Source organism: Lycium barbarum, chromosome 3 (genome assembly GCF_019175385.1).
Source record: "Lycium barbarum isolate Lr01 chromosome 3, ASM1917538v2, whole genome shotgun sequence".
Classification (NCBI taxonomy): domain Eukaryota; kingdom Viridiplantae; phylum Streptophyta; class Magnoliopsida; order Solanales; family Solanaceae; genus Lycium; species Lycium barbarum.
Genome location: NC_083339.1, coordinates 10,801,533 through 10,824,343, shown reverse-complemented (window position 1 = coordinate 10,824,343; position 22,811 = coordinate 10,801,533). Strand labels below are relative to the sequence as shown.

The window sequence follows — 22,811 nt, the reverse complement described above, 5'->3', positions numbered from 1 at the left end:
CTTTTTAAAAGGTGATGAGACCTTGACTTGATCGAATTTTTTGCTCTGCGTTTAAAAATTAATTGCCCCGATTTTCTCTGCACTAACGGACTGTACTAAAATATAGTTAATTAATACATGTATAAATAATAATGTAAATATAAAATATAAACATTAATGTATAAGATATAAAAATGTACTGTTATAAAATAAAGAGAAAATTATTAATTGCACAAAAATGGTAGTATTACGCTGTTCATGTGCAAAATAATGATTCTTGAAAAATCATAATAAATTGATAAAATTCCTAAAATAAGGATAATCATCAATAAATTGTCGAAAAAATGTGTAAAAATGTATTTCGCTCTCTTTAACGAATCAGGGCGCCCCAAAACGTTACTTTTAAGCACGTCGAGCCAAAATTAGGTTTCAACAAGGTGAAGTAAAACTCTGGCCATAGTATCATGCATGGCCTGATCAGAAGTAACCTCAGGCTGTGTTCGTGCTGGGGCCACTCCATTCTCTGTAGCCTGTCCTCGATTCGGCTGATACTCAAGCTCGAGAGACGGAGACCTCTCTCGTGGCTGTCCTACCGCAGGAGCCCTACCCCCGGCTGGGGCAGCCTCACGGCCTCTCGCTCTGCCGCGCCCTCTAAAATAAATTGATTCATCATCTGTAACATCTATCCATCCCGCAATTCCAATCAACCGATTCATTGAGTAACTCTTCGGTAAACTATTAAACTAATAAGAGCGGTATCGTCTTTTCCTCCTCAATATGTTTGATCCCTTTCCAAGCCTTCCTCTTCGTCAATGATTATAGGGCGCTCATGTCCTTTGGTTCGATACACTACTCTAAGGCCAGTTGCCTATAGAACATCTTGACTTTCTAGTAGAGTCCACTTTGGGCTACACGTCTGGTTGTCGCTCGCCCTCGACTGCCAGCCGTAGCTACGGGCTCTGGTACCTGATCTCAAGCCATAGTAGCTCGAGTCTTCACTATCTATGAGAGAATAGATAAGAGTCAGATACTAATTTGATCTTTCCAGATACCAATTAGAATAAATTACCATGAAAGAATGAAAGAAACTGAGATTTTCTAAATGTCCTATAGCCCCTTGCAGATAAGTACGGAGCTCATCATACTGATCTACGAGGCTCTACTAGACACGCTCTTGTATTATAGACCAGGTAACCTAGGAATCTGATACCAACTTGTCACAACCCAATTTGACATAAGTCGTGCGCATTGTTTTAAAAGGCAGTGTCAGGACTCGCCCCGGGGCTCGCCTCGGGGCAGGGCAGTGGCAAAACGCCCTGGGGCTAACGTGCGGGGCTTAGTTCCTATGAGGCTTACGCCCTAAGCGCTCAACCGTACGCCCTAAACGCGCCTAACGCCCAACGCCCAGGGCTCGCCTAACAGTTCTTACACAAATTATATTTTAAATTCCTTAATTAAAATCATTCACCCTCATAATTGTTTAACAAAATAATGATACTTAATAGTTTTTCATCTATAGAAATAGAAGATTGGGTGTAACTCATATAACAAGTCGTAGTATTGGATATTTACTATTTGAGAACGTCGTGAAGGTGAATATCACTTAATTTTAAAAAAAAACACACATAGCGGAATTGTACATTTTCACTTGTCATTGGTCATAAGTCCTATGTATCAGAATTGTCATATAATTTTATTTTTTGTTCATGAAGAAGTTATGTTTTAATTGTAATATTGATAAATTTTATTGATTATTTACTTATAGGGAGATAAAATGAATAGTATGATAGTAATAGTGTTTTAAGAAACTATTTTTTTCCGTGTTTGAAAGTTAAAATGTTAGAATTGATTTGCATTTCATAATAGCTTTTATTTCATTGTATTATTTATACTTGTAAAATTATGTTATATATAATTACAAGTTATAAGCGGTGTATAATGGATTGCTTTGATAATTTTTTTGTGAGGATCAAGCGCGCGCGCGCACGCACGCTCACACACACACACACAGATATATATATATATAGTTTTCTTTTATTTTTTATGTAATTTTACCTATTTAAAAATATTTATTGTAATTATATTATTTTAAAAAATACTAAAAATTAAATACCCATGGGGCTTACGCCCCGTGCCTCGAGGCTTACGCCTCGTCGAGGCGTATGTAAAACGCCCCGCCTTACGCCCCCGCCTTTTAAAACACTGGTCGTGCGAGCACTTACCTTCCCCACCTCGATAAGCGAACCCTCAACCCAGCGATAACTAAAGACTTAAATAAATAATCGACCAAGCGGAAGAGAATAATTACGTAAGTCTCACATTATTATATATAATAGAAATAGTGTCGAATAAGAAATACCCCCAGAGTCTAGTCTAAGTCATACAAGAGCTTCTAACGAAAAGATACAAGTCTGGAATAATATTACATAAATCCATCTATGTCTCAGAATAGCAAAAATAAGACATAAAATGAGAAGAGTCTTCAAGGCAGCGAACATCCATGCTCACCCTGGAGACTCGCAACAATGCTGAAGATGACAATCAGCCACAAGAGATGGAAGTAGACCCAACCTGATACTCTGTATTTATAAAGGAATGCAGCAAGTACAGGTCAGTATAATACAACGGTATTAGTAAGCATCATCGGCTGACTAAGCATAGCTAACACAATTTAGATAATAAAGCAAGATAGACAGATAAACCAACAAGTGTAAATCAAACATAATTGAAGCCAAGTATGCGTCATCGCCTAAGTAGAGCATCTAATCCCAAATGTGCCAAGTCTCAATATATCAAGTTTGAATCCAACATCACAAGTACAACACTAAAACATCTCAATGTGAGCCATGATGTAATGCAATGCAATAATGTATGGATGTAATGCAATGCCATGCAAATGCTGTGTACACATGTACTCCGGACGAAAATATCGACATCTCAGTAGCACAACCCAGTGTGACTCGCAAAGTCTAAGTGCCACCTGTTGACACCTAATTTTTGACCTCCCACAATTTATTCTAATTGATCAAAGGAACTTCAATATTAAATGGGGTAATATATGTTTTTTTTAGAAAATTAGAATGATTTTACAAACTATGCAGATAATATTTTACCTTTATTGTTTGGTAAAATGATTTCTATAATAAATCATTTGAAAATTATTTCACAGCAATTAATGATGCTTATCTAATTTCAACCAAAAAATAGTGTAAAATAGCCATTTATTTAATTATGCAATTATCAAAAATTAATCAGCAAATATTTACCCCATTTTAATTCAAGAAAATTGATTTGATTGAAATAAATAATCATTTTTACCCCCAAAGTTTTATTTCTGCATACTCCATTTATATGAGCAATTCTCAAATTAATTATAATTAATTTAGGCGAATAATTATGGTTATATTTATAAATTACTTATTATATGCTTAATTATGGCTATAATTGAAATAATCAATTAGTTAGTCAAATAGGGCCTTAATTGAAATAACAAATTCATGTTTTAATTCAATCAATTATAGTATATATACGAATATATTAGTGAATATCTATTGATGTGTATATATATATGCGTATATAGTATACACATGAATATGTATTAACGAACATATATTAATGTGTGTGTGTGTGAAATCGAGCCTGCCCCTCTTCTTCTTTTTTGGACCGAGTCCAGCCCAACAGGGCCAGACCCGGCCCAACTATCAAATAAATAGGGCAATATCCCTTTCCTTTTATTTCCTTGTCCAAACAAGCCTCGTTCCCCTTCCCCCATTTTCTTTGGTAACCCTAACGCCGCCATGGAGGCGGTGGACCCGCGACTGCGTCACTTCGCCATTTGTGGCAAAATTTCAGACATACCATTGCTTTAATAGGCCTGGTATCGCCGTTTTGAGTAAGGAATTTAATGCTTTACCTCTTTGCTATCAAATATAATCCAAACACGGTATATTTCGTCTTGTTTGTTTTGCTTTTAGTCGATTCAACGGTAAAAACTCTGTGAATCTTTAATTACTTTTGTTCGTTTGTGAATTTGAATCATAGGCTTCTATTGGTTCATGAGGAACTAATAAGACCGAAGTTTTTGGGGTTAAATCTGACCCTTCATTTGTGTATTTGCTTTCTTAGTCGTTGATATGGTTTGTAATGACATGCTTTTGCTAAAATTCGAAGAGTCCCACATCGTTTTTAGACCTAAGGTTTTTATAATTTAGGGGTTCTATAAATAGAACCCCAACTTTGCAAGAAACGAGGAGGACTTTTTTTGAGAAATATAGAAATATTCACGAAAAAAAAGGGACTTGATTCTCTAGTTTTGGCAACATTGCTTTGAAACTGTGATCCTGAGTACTAAGTTCAAAAACATTGAGTCCTTTCTTTGTTCTGTGGTTGGATTGTGAGGTGAAAAAGGAGATAAAACTTTCAATTCCAAATACTCGACTAGGGTTGCGCACCAAAGAGGTAATCTTCTTCTATTTATTTTATTTTTTCAGTTATTTACATTTCAGTCATTTGTATGAGTTAGCATTTGATGTTTATGGTTGTTTAGAATGCTTTAGGTCTTGTAATAACAGTTTGTTGTAGTTTCACCTGGTTTTATAGTTATTTTGCCTGTGTACACCTACTTGTTGACTATGTAGGCCTTAGGAGCTTCGTAATGAGTCATTTGATTAGATTATGAATCACTAATCACTAAATTATGAAGACAATATGTTTTAGTCATTATCTTGAAGTCATCTTGTTAAGCTATGGTTTTTTCTTGGTCTGAGATATGATCTGTGTTGGTCAAAGCTATTTAGTTATGAGTTTATTGAGTCTAAAGTTCTAACTTGGTAGAGTTTATTTAATTCTAAGTCAATCATGAATGATAGAGCTCAAGACCTATTTAATCATGTCCTATTCACCTTTTGTATCCTGTTAATGAGTTGTCTAAGCTTATTAGACACATATGTGCTGGGATTTAGGTTATACTAATTAGCTAATATGCCCTTTGATTAGGAAATGATGACTTGTGTTATAATCTGCTCTCTTTTTTTATATAGAATAAGTTTGTTTGGATAAGAGTCAACCATGAAAATTGTAGCATTTAACTAAGTCTACACATCACTACTGTTAAATGAAGCAACATGCCTTGACTAGTCTATTAAACACCTTAGCTTGTGGATTCTGTTGGCTTCAAATGTAACTAAGTATAGCATTGTTTGTGGTGTTGAGCCTGGATTATTTTTAGTTCATAAGCTTGAGAATTGCATACAATTTGAGTCTAACAACAAAAATGGTTTGGTACTATCACATGATACTAAGTGAGGGTGAGGTTATTACCTAACTAAGTAATTAAAAAAGGGTAGTGGATAGGCTTAAACATCTGATGGATTCAAAGTTGTTGGTCATACCATGTTTAAAGTTCATCACCTTATTTGGGTGTTTTATGAGTCTCATTTAATAAGTTTGGAGTATTTTATCATGTTTAAGAATTGGTTTTGCCTGATGTTTGATTCAACTCGGCTCCTGAATAGCTGCTATGTTTTTTTTTCCTTGTCTGAGTCCAGTTCTGTGCTCTTTGTCTGATTCATTCAACATTTTAAAAATAAATGAATATGTAAGGCTTTTCAGATTAAGTCCTATTTTATTATTTTATTTTAAAAAAGGGGGTTTGAAGACTAATGAAGAACTTTGTTTAAAACAAAAATCTTCTTATTCTTCCTTTTTGAACATTGTTTTAAGGGTGAATTATTTAGTATTAGCTTGTCTGGTCCTCTTCTTTTTTTCTTTCTTTTTCATGGCCTTTTATTTAGTTGTATTCTTTTTTTTTCTCTCTTAACAAGAGTTTTAAAAGGGGGTCTTGGATGGAACTTGATCTGTCTAGATTTTCAAAATATGCTTCAGATTCTGGTTTGTTTCTTTGTGCTGAGAATTTGTGTTTTGGCATAGGTGTTTGCTAGTACTTTACAAAGGATAAGTAGATGGATATCTGTGTAGTCCACTTGAGTATATTAAGGCTTACTAAGTAAATATAACAGTCCTACTTTCTCATGTTGACAAAATGGAAGATTGATTTTAAAAAAACTTGGCCTTTGTTGAAAGAATGAACAAAATGTTGGGAATTAGTACTTGCTTGATGATCTGTGATGACTGTTAATTGCTTCCCTTTGGATATTAATCATTTATTACTTAAATTTCACTGGTATGTTTTATGGTGCTTGTTTGGAGAATGTCTCTTTGAATTAGCTAAGTGCTGATACTATTGGAGATGTTGAATCTGTATTCATAACTATGGTTCATCTCTGCTTTTGACTTGACTGAGTAATAGAAATATTTTAGGTTCTGTTTGAATTTGATAGGATATAGATAATAAATAATGTAGCTAAATCTGATAAAATACTTGCCTAGGCATATGAATTAGGAAGTTGTTTTCGTTGATCCCCTTTACACACTTCATTTTCCAAAGTACTGTGAGCCTAACACATAAGTGGAGAGGCAAAACAACACTTGGGGATAAAGCTCAAACCCTCCCTAATGTCTACCATGTCTGGGGTTCCTAGAAACTCCTTGGATCTTGTGCGGCATTAGGAAACAAAGGGGGCAAGAGTTTTCCCTTTTGAGCTGTTTTTATCTATCCATAGGTGTGTAAAATCATGATATGTTGGTTGGTGATGGTGTAGGATCATTAGTATTGTTTTGTCCATTTACTTTTGCTTAAAAGACTTACCTCATAAACTTGCTTGTTTGCTCTTTGGTTCTGGGCTTTAATCCTATTACTGATTGGTTCACATGAGTTCAAAAGGAGGCTTTAATAATTTTTCCCTCATCTCTTCCTAATGCATTATTTTTCTTCCATGAATATTGGGTAATATGCCAAAGTATATAGAGGACATTCACTCTATATCCTCACAATTATAAGGTTGAATGTATTCATGTATATTTAAAGTATATCATTTGTAAAAAAAAAAATTGATATTGGTTGTTGCAATCATTTTTTGATTTTGGGCTTGTTCTTTCTCTACCTGCTACTGGGCCTTTTCCTTACGGGTTGAATGTACTATGTTCTTGGCTCAATATGTCTTGACTTTGCTGAAAGGGCCTATCCAGGCTTCTAGTTTCTTTGTTCATCTGAGTTGGGCCTGGATTAATTTTTCTTCTCAAATTATTCCTATCTTCCTAGTTATATACATTTGTCTGTTTTTTTTACTTTCAACATATTTGAGCATGAGCTGTCTATACACTAATTCTAAAATATTTAGACATTTACTAATCTTTGTCCCTTTTCATCTATTTCAGCCCCATTGACGAAGCTAACCCAGAAGTCGACAAATTTCAGTGGAGCGATGCTTGTGAGCGTCGTTTCCAAGAGCTAAAAGATAAATTGACCTCAGCTCCAGTGTTAACACTTCCAGAAGGGCCGGATGGTTATGTCGTGTATTGTGATGCTTCTGGTGTGGGACTGGGATGTGTGTTGATGCAGCATGACAAGGTTATTGCATATGCTTCGAGACAGTTGCGGAAACATGAACAGAATTATCCGACTCATGATCTCGAATTGGCCGCGGTTATCCATGCCTTAAAGATATGGAGGCATTATTTGTACGGTGTGCATGTCCATATTTACACAGATCACAAGAGTCTCCAACATATTTTTAAACAAAAGGAGCTAAACCTACGACAGAGGCAGTGGTTAGAATTGTTGAAGGATTATGATGTGAATATCTTGTACCATCCTGGAAAAGCGAATGTGGTAGCCGACGCGCTTAGCCGTCGATCAATGGGTAGTTTATGTGGAGTTCCTTCAAAAAAGAAAGAAATGGTTCGTGAGCTCCATCAATTAGCAAACCTTGGGGTACGCGTAATTGATTCGAGTAATGCAGGAATTAATGTCAATAATCCTACGGTCTCGCCTTTGAATGTGGAGATAAAAGAACGCCAGTACGAAGATCCACAAATGTGTCGTCACAGGGATGTATCCCGTGGAAAAGAGAAGTCTCCCTTTGAAGTTTCCGTAGATGGAGTTCTTAGATACCGAGACAGATTGTGTGTACCGGATGTGGCGAAACTACGCCAGGGAATTTTAGAGGAAGCGCACCATTCTCGGTATTCCATTCATCCAGGTACGACCAAAATGTATCACGATCTTAAATTGATATATTGGTGGGATGGCATGAAACGAGACATAGCAGCATTTGTGGCGCAGTGCCCAAATTGCCAACAAGTGAAAGCAGAACATCAGAAGCCATGAGGCCTATTGCAAGCAATGGAAATTCCTACCTGGAAATGGGAAGAGATTAATATGGATTTTATTGTGGGATTACCCCGTTCCCGAGGCAAATATGACTCTATATGGGTGATCGTGGACAGGCTCACGAAAGCAGCTCATTTCCTCCCAGTCAGAACCACGTATTCGGCGGAAGATTATGCGAAGTTGTATTTGAAAGAAATTGTGCGACTTCATGGAATTCCTGTAGCCATTATTACAGACAGAGGGGCCCAGTTTACAGCTAAGTTTTGGAAATCTTTTCAAGAAGGGTTAGGTACTCAAGTCAAATTCAGCACAGCATTTCATCCACAAACGGACGGGCAAGCCAAGCGCACTATTCAGACCTTATAGGATATGCTCCGAGCGTGTGCGTTGGATTTTAGGGGTAGTTGGGATGAGCATTTACCCCTTATTGAATTTTCCTACAACAACAGCTACCATTCGGGTATCCAAATGGCCCCGTACGAAGCCTTATATGGAAGAAAATGTAGATCTCCAATTGGATGGTTTGAAACCGAAGAAGCACAATTGATAGGTCCCGACTTGATTTAGCAAGCAGTCGAAAAGGTCAAGAATATCCGAGATCGATTGTTAACAGCCCAAAGTCGCCAAAAATCTTATACAGACAATCGCCGACGTGACTTGGAATTTCAAGTTAATGATTGGGTATTTTTAAAGGTGTCGCCAATGAAAGGGGTGATGAGATTTGGCAAGAAAGGGAAATTAAGTCCCAGATACATTGGACCCTACAAAATTATCCGCAAGGTGGGTCATGTAGCCTATGAATTGGAATTACCCACGGAGCTTGAATCAATCCATCCAGTTTTCCACGTTTCGATGCTCCGCAAATGCATTGGAGACCCAATAAGGATAGTTCCGGTTGAGGATGTGCAAGTGACAGAGAAGCTGACGTATGAAGAAGTACCTGTTGCTATCTTAGACAGACAAGTGCGAAGGCTCCGGAACAAAGAAGTAGCTTAAGTGAAAATCCTATGGCGAAACAGCAATCGAGAATAAATGACTTGGGAAGCAGAGGAGAAGATGAAATCTATGTACCCCCATTTGTTCCAATCCCCGGAAGAGATCCAAGATGAAACAACAACGATATAAGGTATGCATACTTTAGTTTTATGCTTTTGGTCGTGTGTGGCCATAGGTGTGTTGATATTGTGATGTAGCCCTGTGAGGCAATGATATTATGGGTTGTTGTGACAAGTTGGTAATGCCAAATTACAAAGGAAACTCTGGCAAAATTTTTATAGAATTCCCGAGTGTCGAACATTCGAGGACGAATGTTCCAAAAGGGGGAAGAATGTTACACCTCGGAAATTTTTTCGTACTTGTGTGATGAGTAGAACAATGAAGGGCTTGCGTGTATGATGTTTTATTAAGTCGGGAATGGCTAATTATGAATTTTTGGAAATAAGAAGGTGGCGAAAAATTTTCAGCACAGTGGTCGTAAAGGGCACTATACGGCCCGTAAAGTGATTTACGGACCGTATAGTGCAATCGTCCTCCAGCCTCCCAAAAATCTCAAGTTTCTGTCAAGTGTTGAAATGGTTAAATACGACCCAGTATACGGCCCGTAAACTGGTTTACGGACCCCAGGTCGTAAACTGCCATGTTCATCAGCCAAACTTTCTGTTTCGTAAATGCTTAAATACGGCCATGGAGGACGGACCGTAAATTAGCATACGGTCCGTAAATGGTGGTTTACGACCACTGTTTATCCCGACAAGAATTCATTAAAGATCAGATTTTGTGATTATTAAAAGGGACTTAGGCTTCATTACATTTCATTATTCATCCATACAACTCAAGAGACTTCTAGAACTCTCCACACACTTCATCCACAAAGTTCAAGAGAATCAAGGGAAGACTAAGACCACCAACACTAAATTCATGAAAGCAAGTGTAAGAACACATCAAAGGATTACCTAAGTCAAAAAATTCCAAAGAAGGTGGAACTAGGGTTTTGTCTGAGTGAAGCAATTCAACTTAAGACTTGTTCAACCATCATCCAAGGTAAGTTCCATGATAAATTCATGTTGTTTGAGGTATTGAAAGGTTCACACGCTTAAAATATAGAAGAACATAGAAATGGGTCATTATTGAGTGAATGGTGACATAGGTGCATGATAGTGGAATTGAATCATGAAAGTTGGAGAGTTGTGATTACGAATACGTTATAATGATGTATATAACATGAAACAAGAGTTAAATGCGTGGAAACACAAAGAAGAGTTAGAAGTAGAAATATAGGAAAATTGGAGGAAAATGGTGGATTTTGCTAATTGTGCACAAATGATGATTGTTGATTGTGATAGTGTGAGTAGTATGGTGAATGTTGGGAGTTAATATAGAACATGGGAAAAGTAGTATAAACAAAGGAAGTGTTGCCCAAATTTTCCTAGAATTGACGATGCGTCATTGTAGCCGATTAACTAATGATAATTCGAATTCTCTCATGAAGGTGACGACGTGGTATTGAAGGAGAGCAAGTGAGCGATAGCCTAGCGAAACGACCAAGGTATGTGAGGATAGTCCTTTCCTTCTAATGGCATGAATCTTATAACTTGAATTCCTATCTACTCTACGAGTTCCTACAGTCCGGAAGGCTAGAAGTCTAAAGGCATAATGTCTATATAATATGAGAGATATGATACATAATGGAATCGGGGGATCACGACCTTACGTCACCCCGATAGAGTAAGGTTGATCTTGAGCCTTATGCATGTATTATGATAAGATAAGTATTTTATAATGAGCATATTATTATGAGTATTTTGTGATAAGAATGTCATGAGCATTCACACCGTGCCTAGTTGGTCGGGCAGTCACCTCCAAGGCGGGCAGCTATACAGATACACCATGACCTTCTGGCATGGGCAGACACCACTAGTGGGAGGCATGAGATGGTACCCCGGACGCGGGAGGCCTGGATGCGGGCTAACATTATTGATTATCACACCGTTCCGACACGGACGGGCAGCTTGCATATGATGCATACATGTTATGATGATGACTATGAGTAAGATAGCATGCATTAATTCCTTTATGATCATCAGTCAGATCCAGATGTTTCATGTTGATGTTATCACTATATTATTGATGTCTTTTTTCATTGTATATGCCTCTCATACTCAGTACAATATTTGTACTGACGTCCTTTTCCTTGGACGCTGTGTTCATGCCCACAGGTAGACAGGGAGGTGAGTTTGGCCCAGATCCTCAGTAGCTGTCAGCGGATTGAGAGCACTCCATTGTTCGGAGGTGCTTACGGTTATTATTTTGGTATATATATATGTATATTTTGGGCACGACGGAGTCTTGTTCCGTCTGTACATACAGCATGTCAGTAGAGGCTCGTAGATACGCAGTGTGGGTTAAGATGGTCTCAAGAGACATTATTATTTGTATATCTTATTTTGATGGTCGAGAGGCAATGTATATAAGTATTTATATCTTTATCTAAAATATGATTTCTCCTGCTAATCGTATACTAAGTTGGTAAAAGGCTATTGAATGAGTAAGATAAGTAGTAGAATGAGCGGTGCTCGGTAGCTAGCTCCGGGTACCCGTCGTGGCCCCTAGTTGGGTCGTGACAGTTAGATACAAAGAGGGCGGTTCTATTTCTGATCATAGAAATGATTTTCAGGGTGTCCTTGATCAGCTGTCTGGAATGGGTGTCAAGTTTGATTTAGAAATACGGGGACTTTGGCTTCTTAGTACTCTGCCAGACTCTTGGGAAACTCTTCGAGTTTCTTTGACTAATTCTGCTCCCAATAATAGTGTAACTATGGAATATGCAAAGAGTTATGTTTTGAATGAAGAGATGAGAAGAAGATCTCAAGCTTCATCTTCTTCAGCTTCACACTCCGATGTTTTGGTTACTGAAGACAGGGGGAGAAGCAATTTCAAAGGTCAAAATGACAGAGGCAAAAGTAGAACCAAGTCAAGATCCTCCAGGTACAAGAGTCTTACATGTGACTATTGTCACTTGAAAGGGCACATCAAGAAACATTGCTACAAGTTTAAGAGAGACCAGAAAAAGCAAAAGAAAGAAAACGATAATGAAAATTGCGTTGCAGTTGTTAATGAAAATGATCTTCTTGTTGCTTGTGGTTAAAATAATATCAATCTTGTTTTTGATGAGTCTACCTAGTTTGTGGATTCAGGTTCCACTTCTCATGTCACGCCAAAGAAGGAATTATTCTTTTCTTATACTCCTGGTAATTTTGGAATGTTACGAATAGGTAATAATAATGAGGTTGAGATATTTGGCATTGACACAGTTTGCTTGAAAAGTAAGAATGGTTCGAGGTTGGTTCTGAACAATGTCAAGCATGCTCCAGATGTTCGTCTGAATTTAATTTCTGTAAGAAAGCTTAATGATGAGGGTTATGATCAAACCGTCGGTGGTGGCCAGTGAAAGCTTCTTAGAGTTTCAATGGTTGTAGTTCGAGGTTACAAAATGTCTGACTTATACTTATTTTAGGGCTCCATTTGTAGTGACTCGATAAATTTGATGGAGAATGATACTTCATCAGATTTATGGCATAGAAGGCTGAGTCATATAAGCGAGAAGGGGATTGGCAACTTGGCTAAGAATTATTTACTTTCTGGAGTGAAACAAGCAAAGTTAAAGAGATGTGTTCATTGCTTAGCCGGGAAATAGAAAAGAGTTTCTTTTCAGAGTCATTCGCCTTCAAGAAAGCTTGATTTGCTGGAGTTGGTACATTCTGGTTTGTGTGGTCCTTTTAAAGTAAGTTCTCGTGGTGGTGCACATTACTTTGTGACTTTTATTGATGATCATTCTCGCGAACTCTGGGTATTTCCTTTAAAGTCCAAGGATCAAGTACTTGATATGTTCAAGACTTTTCAGGCCTTGCTTGAGAGACAGACAAGGAAGAAACTAAAATGCATCCGCTCAGACAATGGTGGTGAATACATGGTCCTTTTGATAATTATTGTAGATAGCAGGGTATTCGGCATCAGAAAACTCTTCCAAAGACTCCTCAGTTAAATGGTTTAGTAGAGAGGATAAACAGAACTCTAGTTGAGAGGGTTAGATGTTTGCTTTCAGATGCTAAGTTGCCAGATTCATTTTGGGCAGAAGCACTTAATACTGTTGCTTATGTTATCAATTTATCTCCTACTGTTGCTTTGGATGGTGATTTCCCTGACATAGTTTGGTTTGGTAAGGATGTCTCTTATGCTCATCTGAGAGTCTTCAGATGTAAGGCCTTTGTGCACGTTCCTAAGGATGAGAGGTCAAAGCTGGAAGTTAAAACTAGGCAGTGTATCTTCATTGGTTATGGTCAAGACAAATTTGGCTATCATTTCTGTAATCTAATTGAGAAAAAACTTGTTAGAAGTCGTGATGTTGTGTTCTTTGAAGACCATACAATTGAAGATTTTGATAAAATTGAAAAGGTTGATTCTCAGAGTAGTGAGAGCTTAGTTGATGTTGATCCAGTTCCTTTGACTATTGCACCTGAAGAAAATCTTCAAAATAATGAAGATCAAGTTGATAATGAAGATAATGATCATGTTCAGAATGACCAACATAATGTTGTTGATGCTCTAGTGGAAGATGATGTGGCTAGCCAGCAATTAGCTGTTATTATTCCCCAAGGAGTTCTCTCAGAAGATCGATTAGAGAGAAAGCACATTTATCTCGTTATTCTCCCAATGAGTTTGTACTCTTGGATAATGAGAAGAAAGGTATGAAGAAAGTTCCTTATGCTTCAGCCATTGGCAATCTGATGTATGCAATAATTTGTGCAAGACTAGATATTTCTCATGTTATTGGTATTGTTAGCCGTTTTCTTTCTAATCCAGGAAGAGACCATTCGAATGTTATGGAGTGGATTATGAGATATCTTTATGACACTTCTAGTCTGAGTTTGTGCTTTGGGACAGGGAAGCCTATTCTTTGTGGTTACACCAATTCGAATATAGCCGGTGATGTTAATACTCGTAAGTCTTCTTCGGGCTACTTGATTACTTATGCAGAGCTGTGTCTTGGCAATCTAGGTTGCAAAAATGTGTTGCTCTATCTACTACAGAAGTTGAGTTTATTGCTGCCGTTGAAGCTTGTAAAGAGTTGCTTTGGATGAAGATATTTATGGAGGAACTTGGTTTTGCTCAAGAGAGGTATGTGCTTTATTGCGACAGTCAAAGTGCTATTCATCTTGGCAAGAATTCTACATTCCATGGTCAGTCGAAACATATTGATGTGAGATACCATTGGATTAGAGATGTGTTGGATTCTAAGTTGCTTGAACTTGAGAAGATTTACACCGACGACAATGGTTCAGATATGTTGATTAAATCTTTGCCAGGAGGGAAGTTTGAAGAGTGTTGCATGATCGCCGTGATGGCGGTCCCCTCCATATAGTCGGGAGGGGGAGAATTGTTGGAGTTTTGGGTTTTCCCTAACTATGTGGAATTTGATTAATAAAACACAATTCAATTTGGACCAGACCACTTTTTCCAATATATATAGGATCAACTTAGGTCTTATTTTCAATAACACAAGAGTGATTTCATAGCAGCCATATAGAGAGAAAAAGTGAGAGAGAAGTGCAAATTTTTGTCCAGAAATTTTCTGCTACAGCAGTCTGCTTCAAATGGCGTTTCTCGATTCGTTAACCGTTGCATTGTTCTCAAATTTGAACTGGGGGTTCCCAAAATCTAATTCTTCGATTTCAATGGTGGAGATCGAATTTTGTGGTATGTAGCTCCAGTTTTCGAGTACGAACAGTAGCTCGCTTTTGGAGGTGATTTCTCTCCTTTCTTCACTAGTTTTGGTGTTATCTTTTATGTATTGTTGCTCCGTATTTAGCGTTGTTGTTGTAGCCATTTGGAGAACATTATTATAACTCTTGTTGATTATAGTGAAGTTTTTATGGGCTGGAGGTCCCGTGGAGGTTTTCTCTTCACCTTGAAGGGGTTTTACCATGTAAATTTGGTGTCTCTTGCAATTGATTTACTTTTGCTTGCTTTGCTATTTTGTTGTTGGTATAGTTGTTGTCTGGATTTTCACTTGTGCTAGTGTTTATTGTCTTCTCTTGATTCAAATAGTGTGAAAAGTTTTGACTTGGATATTTCTTTCGCTGTTACCTTGTCGTGTAATTTGGTTATTGTTTGTTTCTTCCCAACAGTCCCTAGTGTCTTAATTGAGAATTTGACAGAAATAAAACAGCAAGCAAAATGATTTGGAGCACATGAAAAATTACATCGTTTTCAATAAATTGCCACTTTATACCAAACGAATAAAGAACCTGCAATAACTATTCAACAAAATTGAGAAAAGATACAAATGTTAAACATTAGCCTCCAACATGTTATCTTTGACGGTCCAAAAAGGGGAGAACAATGCAAAGGATAGACTGCTCTACAAGTTGGGCTGTAAAACACTTCTTATATTCAGTTATTATCGTTGTTTCTTTTATTTGAGTTAATTTTACTATTTTTGTTGTCACTATTTTTCCTTTCTACGCTATTTTTACTATAGCTTTTACTCTTATATTCATCAAACTTTCTTATAACGATTTTCTTGAGCTGAAGGTCCATCAGAAACAACTTCTCTGTCTCTCATAAAATAAAGATAAGGTCTGCGTACACCCCACCTCTCACATACCTCACTTGTGTAATTATATTGGGTATGTTGTTGTTGATAACATAGACCTCCCTTTGTTTTCGCTTCGTAATTAGTTTTCTCTTCGTAATATTAATTTCTTATAGTTTATGATATTACACTTATCTTCCTTATTTATTTATTTTTCTAACAATTTTTATAACTTATTAATCAATAATGTAAAAGAATAAAATTTGGCTAATTTACATTTGCTAATATTTAACTCTTCTAATAAATTAATTTTGGAATACCTTCGATTTTTGTGCTATTCGGGTTTGTCTGGCAATAAGAAATAAATTTCAAGAGATAGCAGCAATTGCTGCCGCCAATTATTCTTTTCAAGTTTTTTTTTTTTTTTTTTCAGAATCTCAAGTCAAAAGATAATAAATTGTATTTTTAGAGGAAATTATTGTCTGCAAGGTTTACCATAATTACAACTCTATGTGTATCTTTACTTATGATTGCTCTCTACAACTTTCTTTGTGTTGTACGTAAAACAATTTTATTACTTTCAAATTCAATTACCATATTACATTTTTGTTTCCATATATGGAAACACTTTTATTACTTGAGAATTGAGAAAAGGAGATATCTCCAATTGCCGTACACTCAATTGATGTGTACAAGTTTTCGTCAACGGGCAACTATTTAGTATATTTTTCACTTTTTGAACTAAGTAATTCAGGTAAAATAATTTTTTATTATTAATTACCGCATTATAATTTCTTTATTTTTAATCACATTATGTGCAATACTTTCATTATAAATATTCGACCCAAGTGAATTAGCTTGGGGTCAACTTCATGTAATAATATTCGAGGAACGAAAATCGCCACATATCGTTTAGCTTTAGCTTTAATAATAATACTACTACTTCTATATCAATTTACACTTTCTTTTTTAGTCTGTCTAAAAACGAATAATACATTTTCTTATTTGGCAATAATTTAACTTTAAATTTTATCTTTTACGCTTAACGAGATAATCTATAACCACACAAATATCTTTGGCTTATTTTAGACACAAGATTCAAAAGTTTTTCTTTACTTTTTAAACTCCGTGCCCAGTCAAACAATCTCACATTTGAAACGGAGGGAGTAATAAACTTTACCAAAAAAAAAAAGGAAAATAAAAGTGTCATAATCTAGACCTTTCCATTTATTTATTTTTGAAAAAATGTTAAACTTCGTGGTACAAACCGTGGCTTCAACACTTGGACAGCTATATTAAGCTAATACAATTATTGCCTACATAACTACTAACAAGTTTGTTGCCAGAATTATAGCACAAATAAAGCTGCTTCAAAAGCTTTAAAAAAATAAAAAATAAAAATAAAAAACTGAATGCACGATCCTTCCAATTCTCCATATGTCCTAGGCACATCATACACCAAGAAAATAAAAATAAAAAATAAATAAATAAATTAAACTGATAAATGATTTATGATTGGGTAGGAATAAAGAATGTGAGGAATTTAAATCCAAAAAGTCTACAAATTCAAAGACATGAGAACCTAAATGCCAACGTGAGGAGATGTAATAAGAGTTGTGCAAATGGACAATTCATTAACCGTTTTCTTTTCCCTCTTCACAAAGAGTCAATCTCAAGAGTCTTTTCTTACCTTATTTTTCTCTCTTCCACTTCTCTGTCTTTCTCTCTCCTTTCTCTGCCATTCCCCTTAGAGAACAAACAAGAACAAAACATTAGGAAGAAGAAAAATAAACAAAAAAAGGCAACCCAAGTTTCTTTATTATGCAGTCTGTCATGTGATGATATTCCATTGATTTTCATCTTGGAAATGTGCTACAATGGACCGGAGGACGTTAACGATGAACTGGGATGGTCTTGGAGAAGATGATGATGACGACAACTTCTTTGAGTCCCGTGACCGGCTTTCCACAGCCATTCCCCTTGACTTGGGATCCTCAGGATCAGACGACGATGATGAATTTGAGGACAGCCGCCTCTCCTTTGTCTCGACCCTTTCCTCAGCCTCCATCAAGAAATTCCAAGGAATTGAGATTGAGTCAGTTTCTGATTCTTTTAGCAGCGCGGACTATGGCATGTGGATGGCTGAACCTGGGGATATCAAGGAACGTCGCAAGCGTCTCTTGCAAGGCATGGGGTTGTCCAGCAATAAGGACCTCCTCAAGCTCAAAAGTGCCAAGATTGTACGTGCCATTTCAAGAAAAGTGGAGAAATTTCAAGATTCCAAACCACCAAAGGCTGATTCTTCTCCTGCAAAAGAAATAAAATTTTCCCAAGAACAGCAACCTTCAGCTTCACAGCCAATTGCGCTGGTTAGGTCGAGATCAGATGGGGATATACAATATTTTTCTGTAAATACCAAGAAAAGGAAAGAAGAGCTAATTGGTGACATCTCTAAACAACGTCTCACCAGGACCTTTTCAGGTGTTTTGGCACCAAGTATAGGAGTATGCCAATTAGCTGGTTCCGTTAGAATGTCGCCAAAAAAGAACAGAAATGGGTCGTTAATGCAAAATGGCAGTGATATGTCATCCACATTGTCCAATGGGAGTGCCGATGTGGGCTTTGCTTCGTTCTTCTTGATAAAGAACTTGGACACTGGAAAGGAGTTCATTGTCAAAGAGTCCAATGAACAGGGAATGTGGAATAAACTCAGTGATATTCAAACGGGAAAACAGCTTACCATGGATGAATTTGAGAAACATGTGGGATATTCTCCTGTTGTCAAGGAATTGATGCGCCGGGTAAATGGATCAAGAAATCATGATGACGAGAGGAAACTAAGCCCAAATTCATATCTTAGTAAGAGATTCAGAAATAGCAAGAGAAGGGGAGTTGCTCTTTTGAAGAACATAAAAGGAGTAGCACATAGTATGAGTGGAAAAATTATTGATAAAGAACGAGAGCAACCTGTGCCTGAGGAACAGCAAAAACCAAATAAGAACTCCTCCAAATGGATTAAAGTCCGCCAGCATGGAAAGTCATGCAAAGAATTCACAGCTTTGCACTTATGCCAGGAAATCCGTGCTCACGAGGGTTCAATATGGACCATAAGATTCAGCTCGGACGCACATTATTTAGCAACTGCAGGAGAAGATACATTAATTCATATATGGGAAGTGCAAGAATGTGAAGTTATGAACAACCTTGCAAGTGCCTCACCCGTTCATCCAACAGCTGGCTCTCCTGTTCATCCAATTGCCAGATCCAATTCAGACCGGCCTCCTATGCCGGAGACAGGATATATGACATCAGAAAGAAGGAAGAAGGGGAAGGTCTCCCATAAGAAAAAGGGCAACTCAATTCCGGAATATGTCAATGTACCAGAAACTGTTTTTTCTCTTTCGGAGAAACCAATAGGCACTCTTAAAGGTCACCAGGATGATGTCTTGGACTTGTCTTGGTCAAGATCTCAGGTCAGTTTCCTCTACTTTCATTCAGTTAACTAGCACAAACTTGACATTAAATAACTCACCCATAAGTTATGTTACTGCAAACAAAGTGAATAAGATCTACTAACTTTTTACGCATATATAACATGCAATGTGAAACTTGGATGCAGCTACTGCTTTCATCCTCGATAGACAAGACTGTCAGGCTATGGGATGTTGAAACACAGACTTGCTTAAAAATGTTTGCCCACAATGACTATGGTGAGAAGCCAAATTTCATTATAGCTAGTCAATATAAATTGACTTAAAATGATAATTCCTGCATGCCACTTGCATCTGATGAGCTTATGGTCTGGCAGTAACTTGCATACAGATCAATCCAATGGATGATGACTACTTCATCAGTGGTTCTCTGGATGCAAAGGTTCGGATTTGGAATATACCTGATCGGAAAGTTGTAGATTGGAGTGATCTTCATGAAATGGTTACTGCTACTTGCTTCACCCCTGATGGCCAGGTAGATATGTCTAATTTACTGGTATTATATTGGAGCATTCACAATCAACTTCTCACTAGACTAAAACCTACTCCAAGCACGTGCCATAATACTTCAATTGATATGCACTTCTTCTTTGTTTTTCGTTCTGCTTTTCTTCTTTTTTAAGAAAAACAAATAATGGTGCAGAAGTTCAATTTGAAATGAACTCCTGCTGTTGCTTGTTCATTGGCTTAATTGTGTCATTAAATAACATTTTCAAGACAAATCAGCTAGCAGTATCCAAATTACCACCCCCCCCCCCCTCTCCTTTAACCCCTATACACATACTATGGCTGTAGAGAATAAGGAGGGGAAACAAGAGCTTACAATCCCCCCCTCCCCCCAAAAAAAAAAAAAGTAAACAAGAGAAACAAAGTATAATCTTGAGTATTTCTACACTTCTAAAGGATAAATGTTGATAGTATCAATGAATTCTTCTTTTTTAAAATTCTTGAAGGGTGCTTTAATAGGCTCACATAAAGGCAGCTGTCGTATGTACACTACCTCTGGTAAGTAATGCATCACATACCATCTTTTATTAAATTGATAATAATTACCAGTGGAAAACAGCTGTTGATTTCCAACGTGTGTGTATTATTCAGAATGCAAACTGGAACAAAAAGACAATATTGAAATTCAACCTAAGAAGAATTCTCAACTCAAGAAGGTCACCGGTTTACAGGTATTTTTCTCTTCTAGAGCTACTGTTTAGATGTACGTTCTTCCTTTCCTCAAGATCTATTGAAAGCTGAACTCGTTTATTTCCAGTTTGCCCCATGGAATCCAGCAGAAGTGCTTATAACTTCAGCCGATTCTCGTATCAGGATTTTTGACGGGTCACAGATGATCTATAAGTTTAGAGGTATTATCTCTCTGACATACTCTCTTGGAGAATTCAAACAACATCCATGTGTCTTCTAAACCAATGTTCTATTTTGTGGTAGCATCAGGTTTCCGTAATACAAGCAGCCAAATTGCAGCTTCGTTTAGTTCAGATGGGAAGTATGTCATAAGTGCAAGTGAAGACTCTCATGTCTACATCTGGAAGAGAGAAGAACCTAAGAGCCCCAGTGGTAAACCTAGAACTTCAATCTCAGTTCAAGCTCACGAGCGCTTTCAATGTAAAGATGTTTCAGTTGCCATCCCATGGCCAGGTAGTGTAAAGAATGAGGCACCACTTGTAGAGATGCACTCGAAAAGGCATTCGAAACGTTTCCTCCCACCCCAGTATCCCACTGTTGGTTCTCCTACAAAAGATAGCTCGGATGTGGCAATTAGTAAAAGGCATTTGCCACCTCTAAATGTAGCACGCAACAAAAGTAATGCATTAGAGAGAGACCAAAGTAGTCAGGAAGAGGAAGACTTAGCTCAAATCTCTCGGACAGATTCTGGTATTGGTCCCGGAGAATCATTTGCATCAGGTTCTTCATCAACTAGGTTTGGTGATTCACCTTCTATATCTGCGTCCAGCAGCTCCCGATCACAGTCTTGGTCCTCCTCTTGGACTCCGGATGGTAATAACAACCGCAGTAACAATGTTATCCAAGCAACAGCATGGGGCATGGTAATTGTGACTGCAAGTTTGGGAGGAGAGATCAGGGTCTACCAAAATTTCGGGCTACCTCTAAAAGCTAGTCGTCAGACGAATCTCTTTAGAGACCTAACATAAATTGTTGTTAGGAAGCAAATCGATTATATTCTGTTCTTGGCTTCTAATTTTTTCTATAATACTTAGTTGTTTTAAGACCTAGCCGAGCTCAAGTTAGACCGAACAGGCCAGAAGCCATCAGCTTCTATCTGTTGATAAGTAAATGCGGAAACAGTTAATTTTTTCTCTTAATACCTTTTACATTAGGAAGACCGAGTAGAGATCACAGTGTTCAATGTTCCAACAAATTGAGAATTTTAACTTGCATTTTGCATCAGTTAGCATTTTAACTAGCATTGTGCAAATGTTTGTTTTTTATCAACAAGTTCTCACAGGTTAGCAGTTACCAATCACGGATACATTAGAGATTTTGTTAGCACATTTACTAACTTTAGAACAGATCAATCAACAATGAATCAACTATACCTCAAAACCGTATTAGTTCGATCAGCTATATAAATCATCAGATTAATTTTAGGAGGTCATCAATCTAGAGCACCATCATCCCTTATCTGGATTGGGACCAATTATGCTTTGTGAAACTCACATAGGCAGCGTTAAAAAGAATCTTATGGCATTGCCCGAAAGAATATTGCTCTATACTGAGCTACCCCCTGTGTTTTATACCAAAAACACAAGAACACAAGATAATTCCCTCATGAAAGTCATGATAATAAACTGTTTAAAGATTGCAGAAATGCTTCCTTTAGCTATGAGCATCTGATATTTCTTCATTCTAGTTTCAATTTTACTTGGAAAGATGATGATCATTTACCTTTTTGATGACAACAATAACTAGAGATGTTCAGTGAACGGAAGGAATGAAGTGTTATCAAAGGCCAAAAGCGTAAAAAAGCTGAAGAAAGATAACTGCAAAATACTCATCAAAATTTGTGCTGAAGTTGATGCAATACACATAAATTATAGCTGCGCAAAAAAAGGGCTTTACCCATTCTACAGATTAGCTCTGTTGCATCCCTCCTTTATTAGGTGTTGCATTTGGGGTTTAAAAAAAAAAAAAAGTGTCCGCAAATTTTGCTTCTATTGTCCACATTTTACCCTCCATTAAAATTTAGTGTCAATTAGGCCCTTACGATTACAAAATTGTCACCTATTTATTTTTAGGGAAAATTTCGAAGACCTCCCTCACGTTTTGCTTCGTTTCATTGACCTGCAGTATTACGACTACCTCTATTATTTTAACTTTTTATGTAACAACTATTTTGTTCTATTTATTATTAATGAAAAAATAACATATGTGGACTGACTTGTCCTCTCTAAGATCATGTCTTTTGATTAATTATTATTTTATCAATTCTCCTTTAAAAAGTTATTTCGTAGGAATTGCTATCATGGGCTGTTCACCCGTACGTTCC

General features: G+C 37.0%; 1 protein-coding gene across 2 annotated transcripts; it reads left to right on the top strand.

Moving 5' to 3' along the window:
- Positions 1–16,980: 16,980 nt before the first annotated feature.
- LOC132630307 (uncharacterized) lies at positions 16,981–21,797 on the top strand. 2 transcript variants are annotated; one of them, XM_060345897.1, is made up of 7 exons: positions 16,981–19,273; positions 19,420–19,510; positions 19,609–19,766; positions 20,245–20,296; positions 20,390–20,469; positions 20,556–20,649; positions 20,732–21,797. In XM_060345897.1, the coding sequence occupies exons 1-7, from the start codon at positions 17,678–17,680 to the stop codon at positions 21,454–21,456; spliced, it is 2,796 nt and encodes a 931-aa protein (XP_060201880.1). In that variant the 5' UTR covers positions 16,981–17,677; the 3' UTR covers positions 21,457–21,797. The 2 variants fall into 2 exon arrangements, with proteins under 2 accessions (XP_060201880.1, XP_060201881.1); XM_060345898.1 differs by having other exon boundaries at positions 16,983–19,273; positions 20,738–21,797.
- Positions 21,798–22,811: the final 1,014 nt, after the last annotated feature.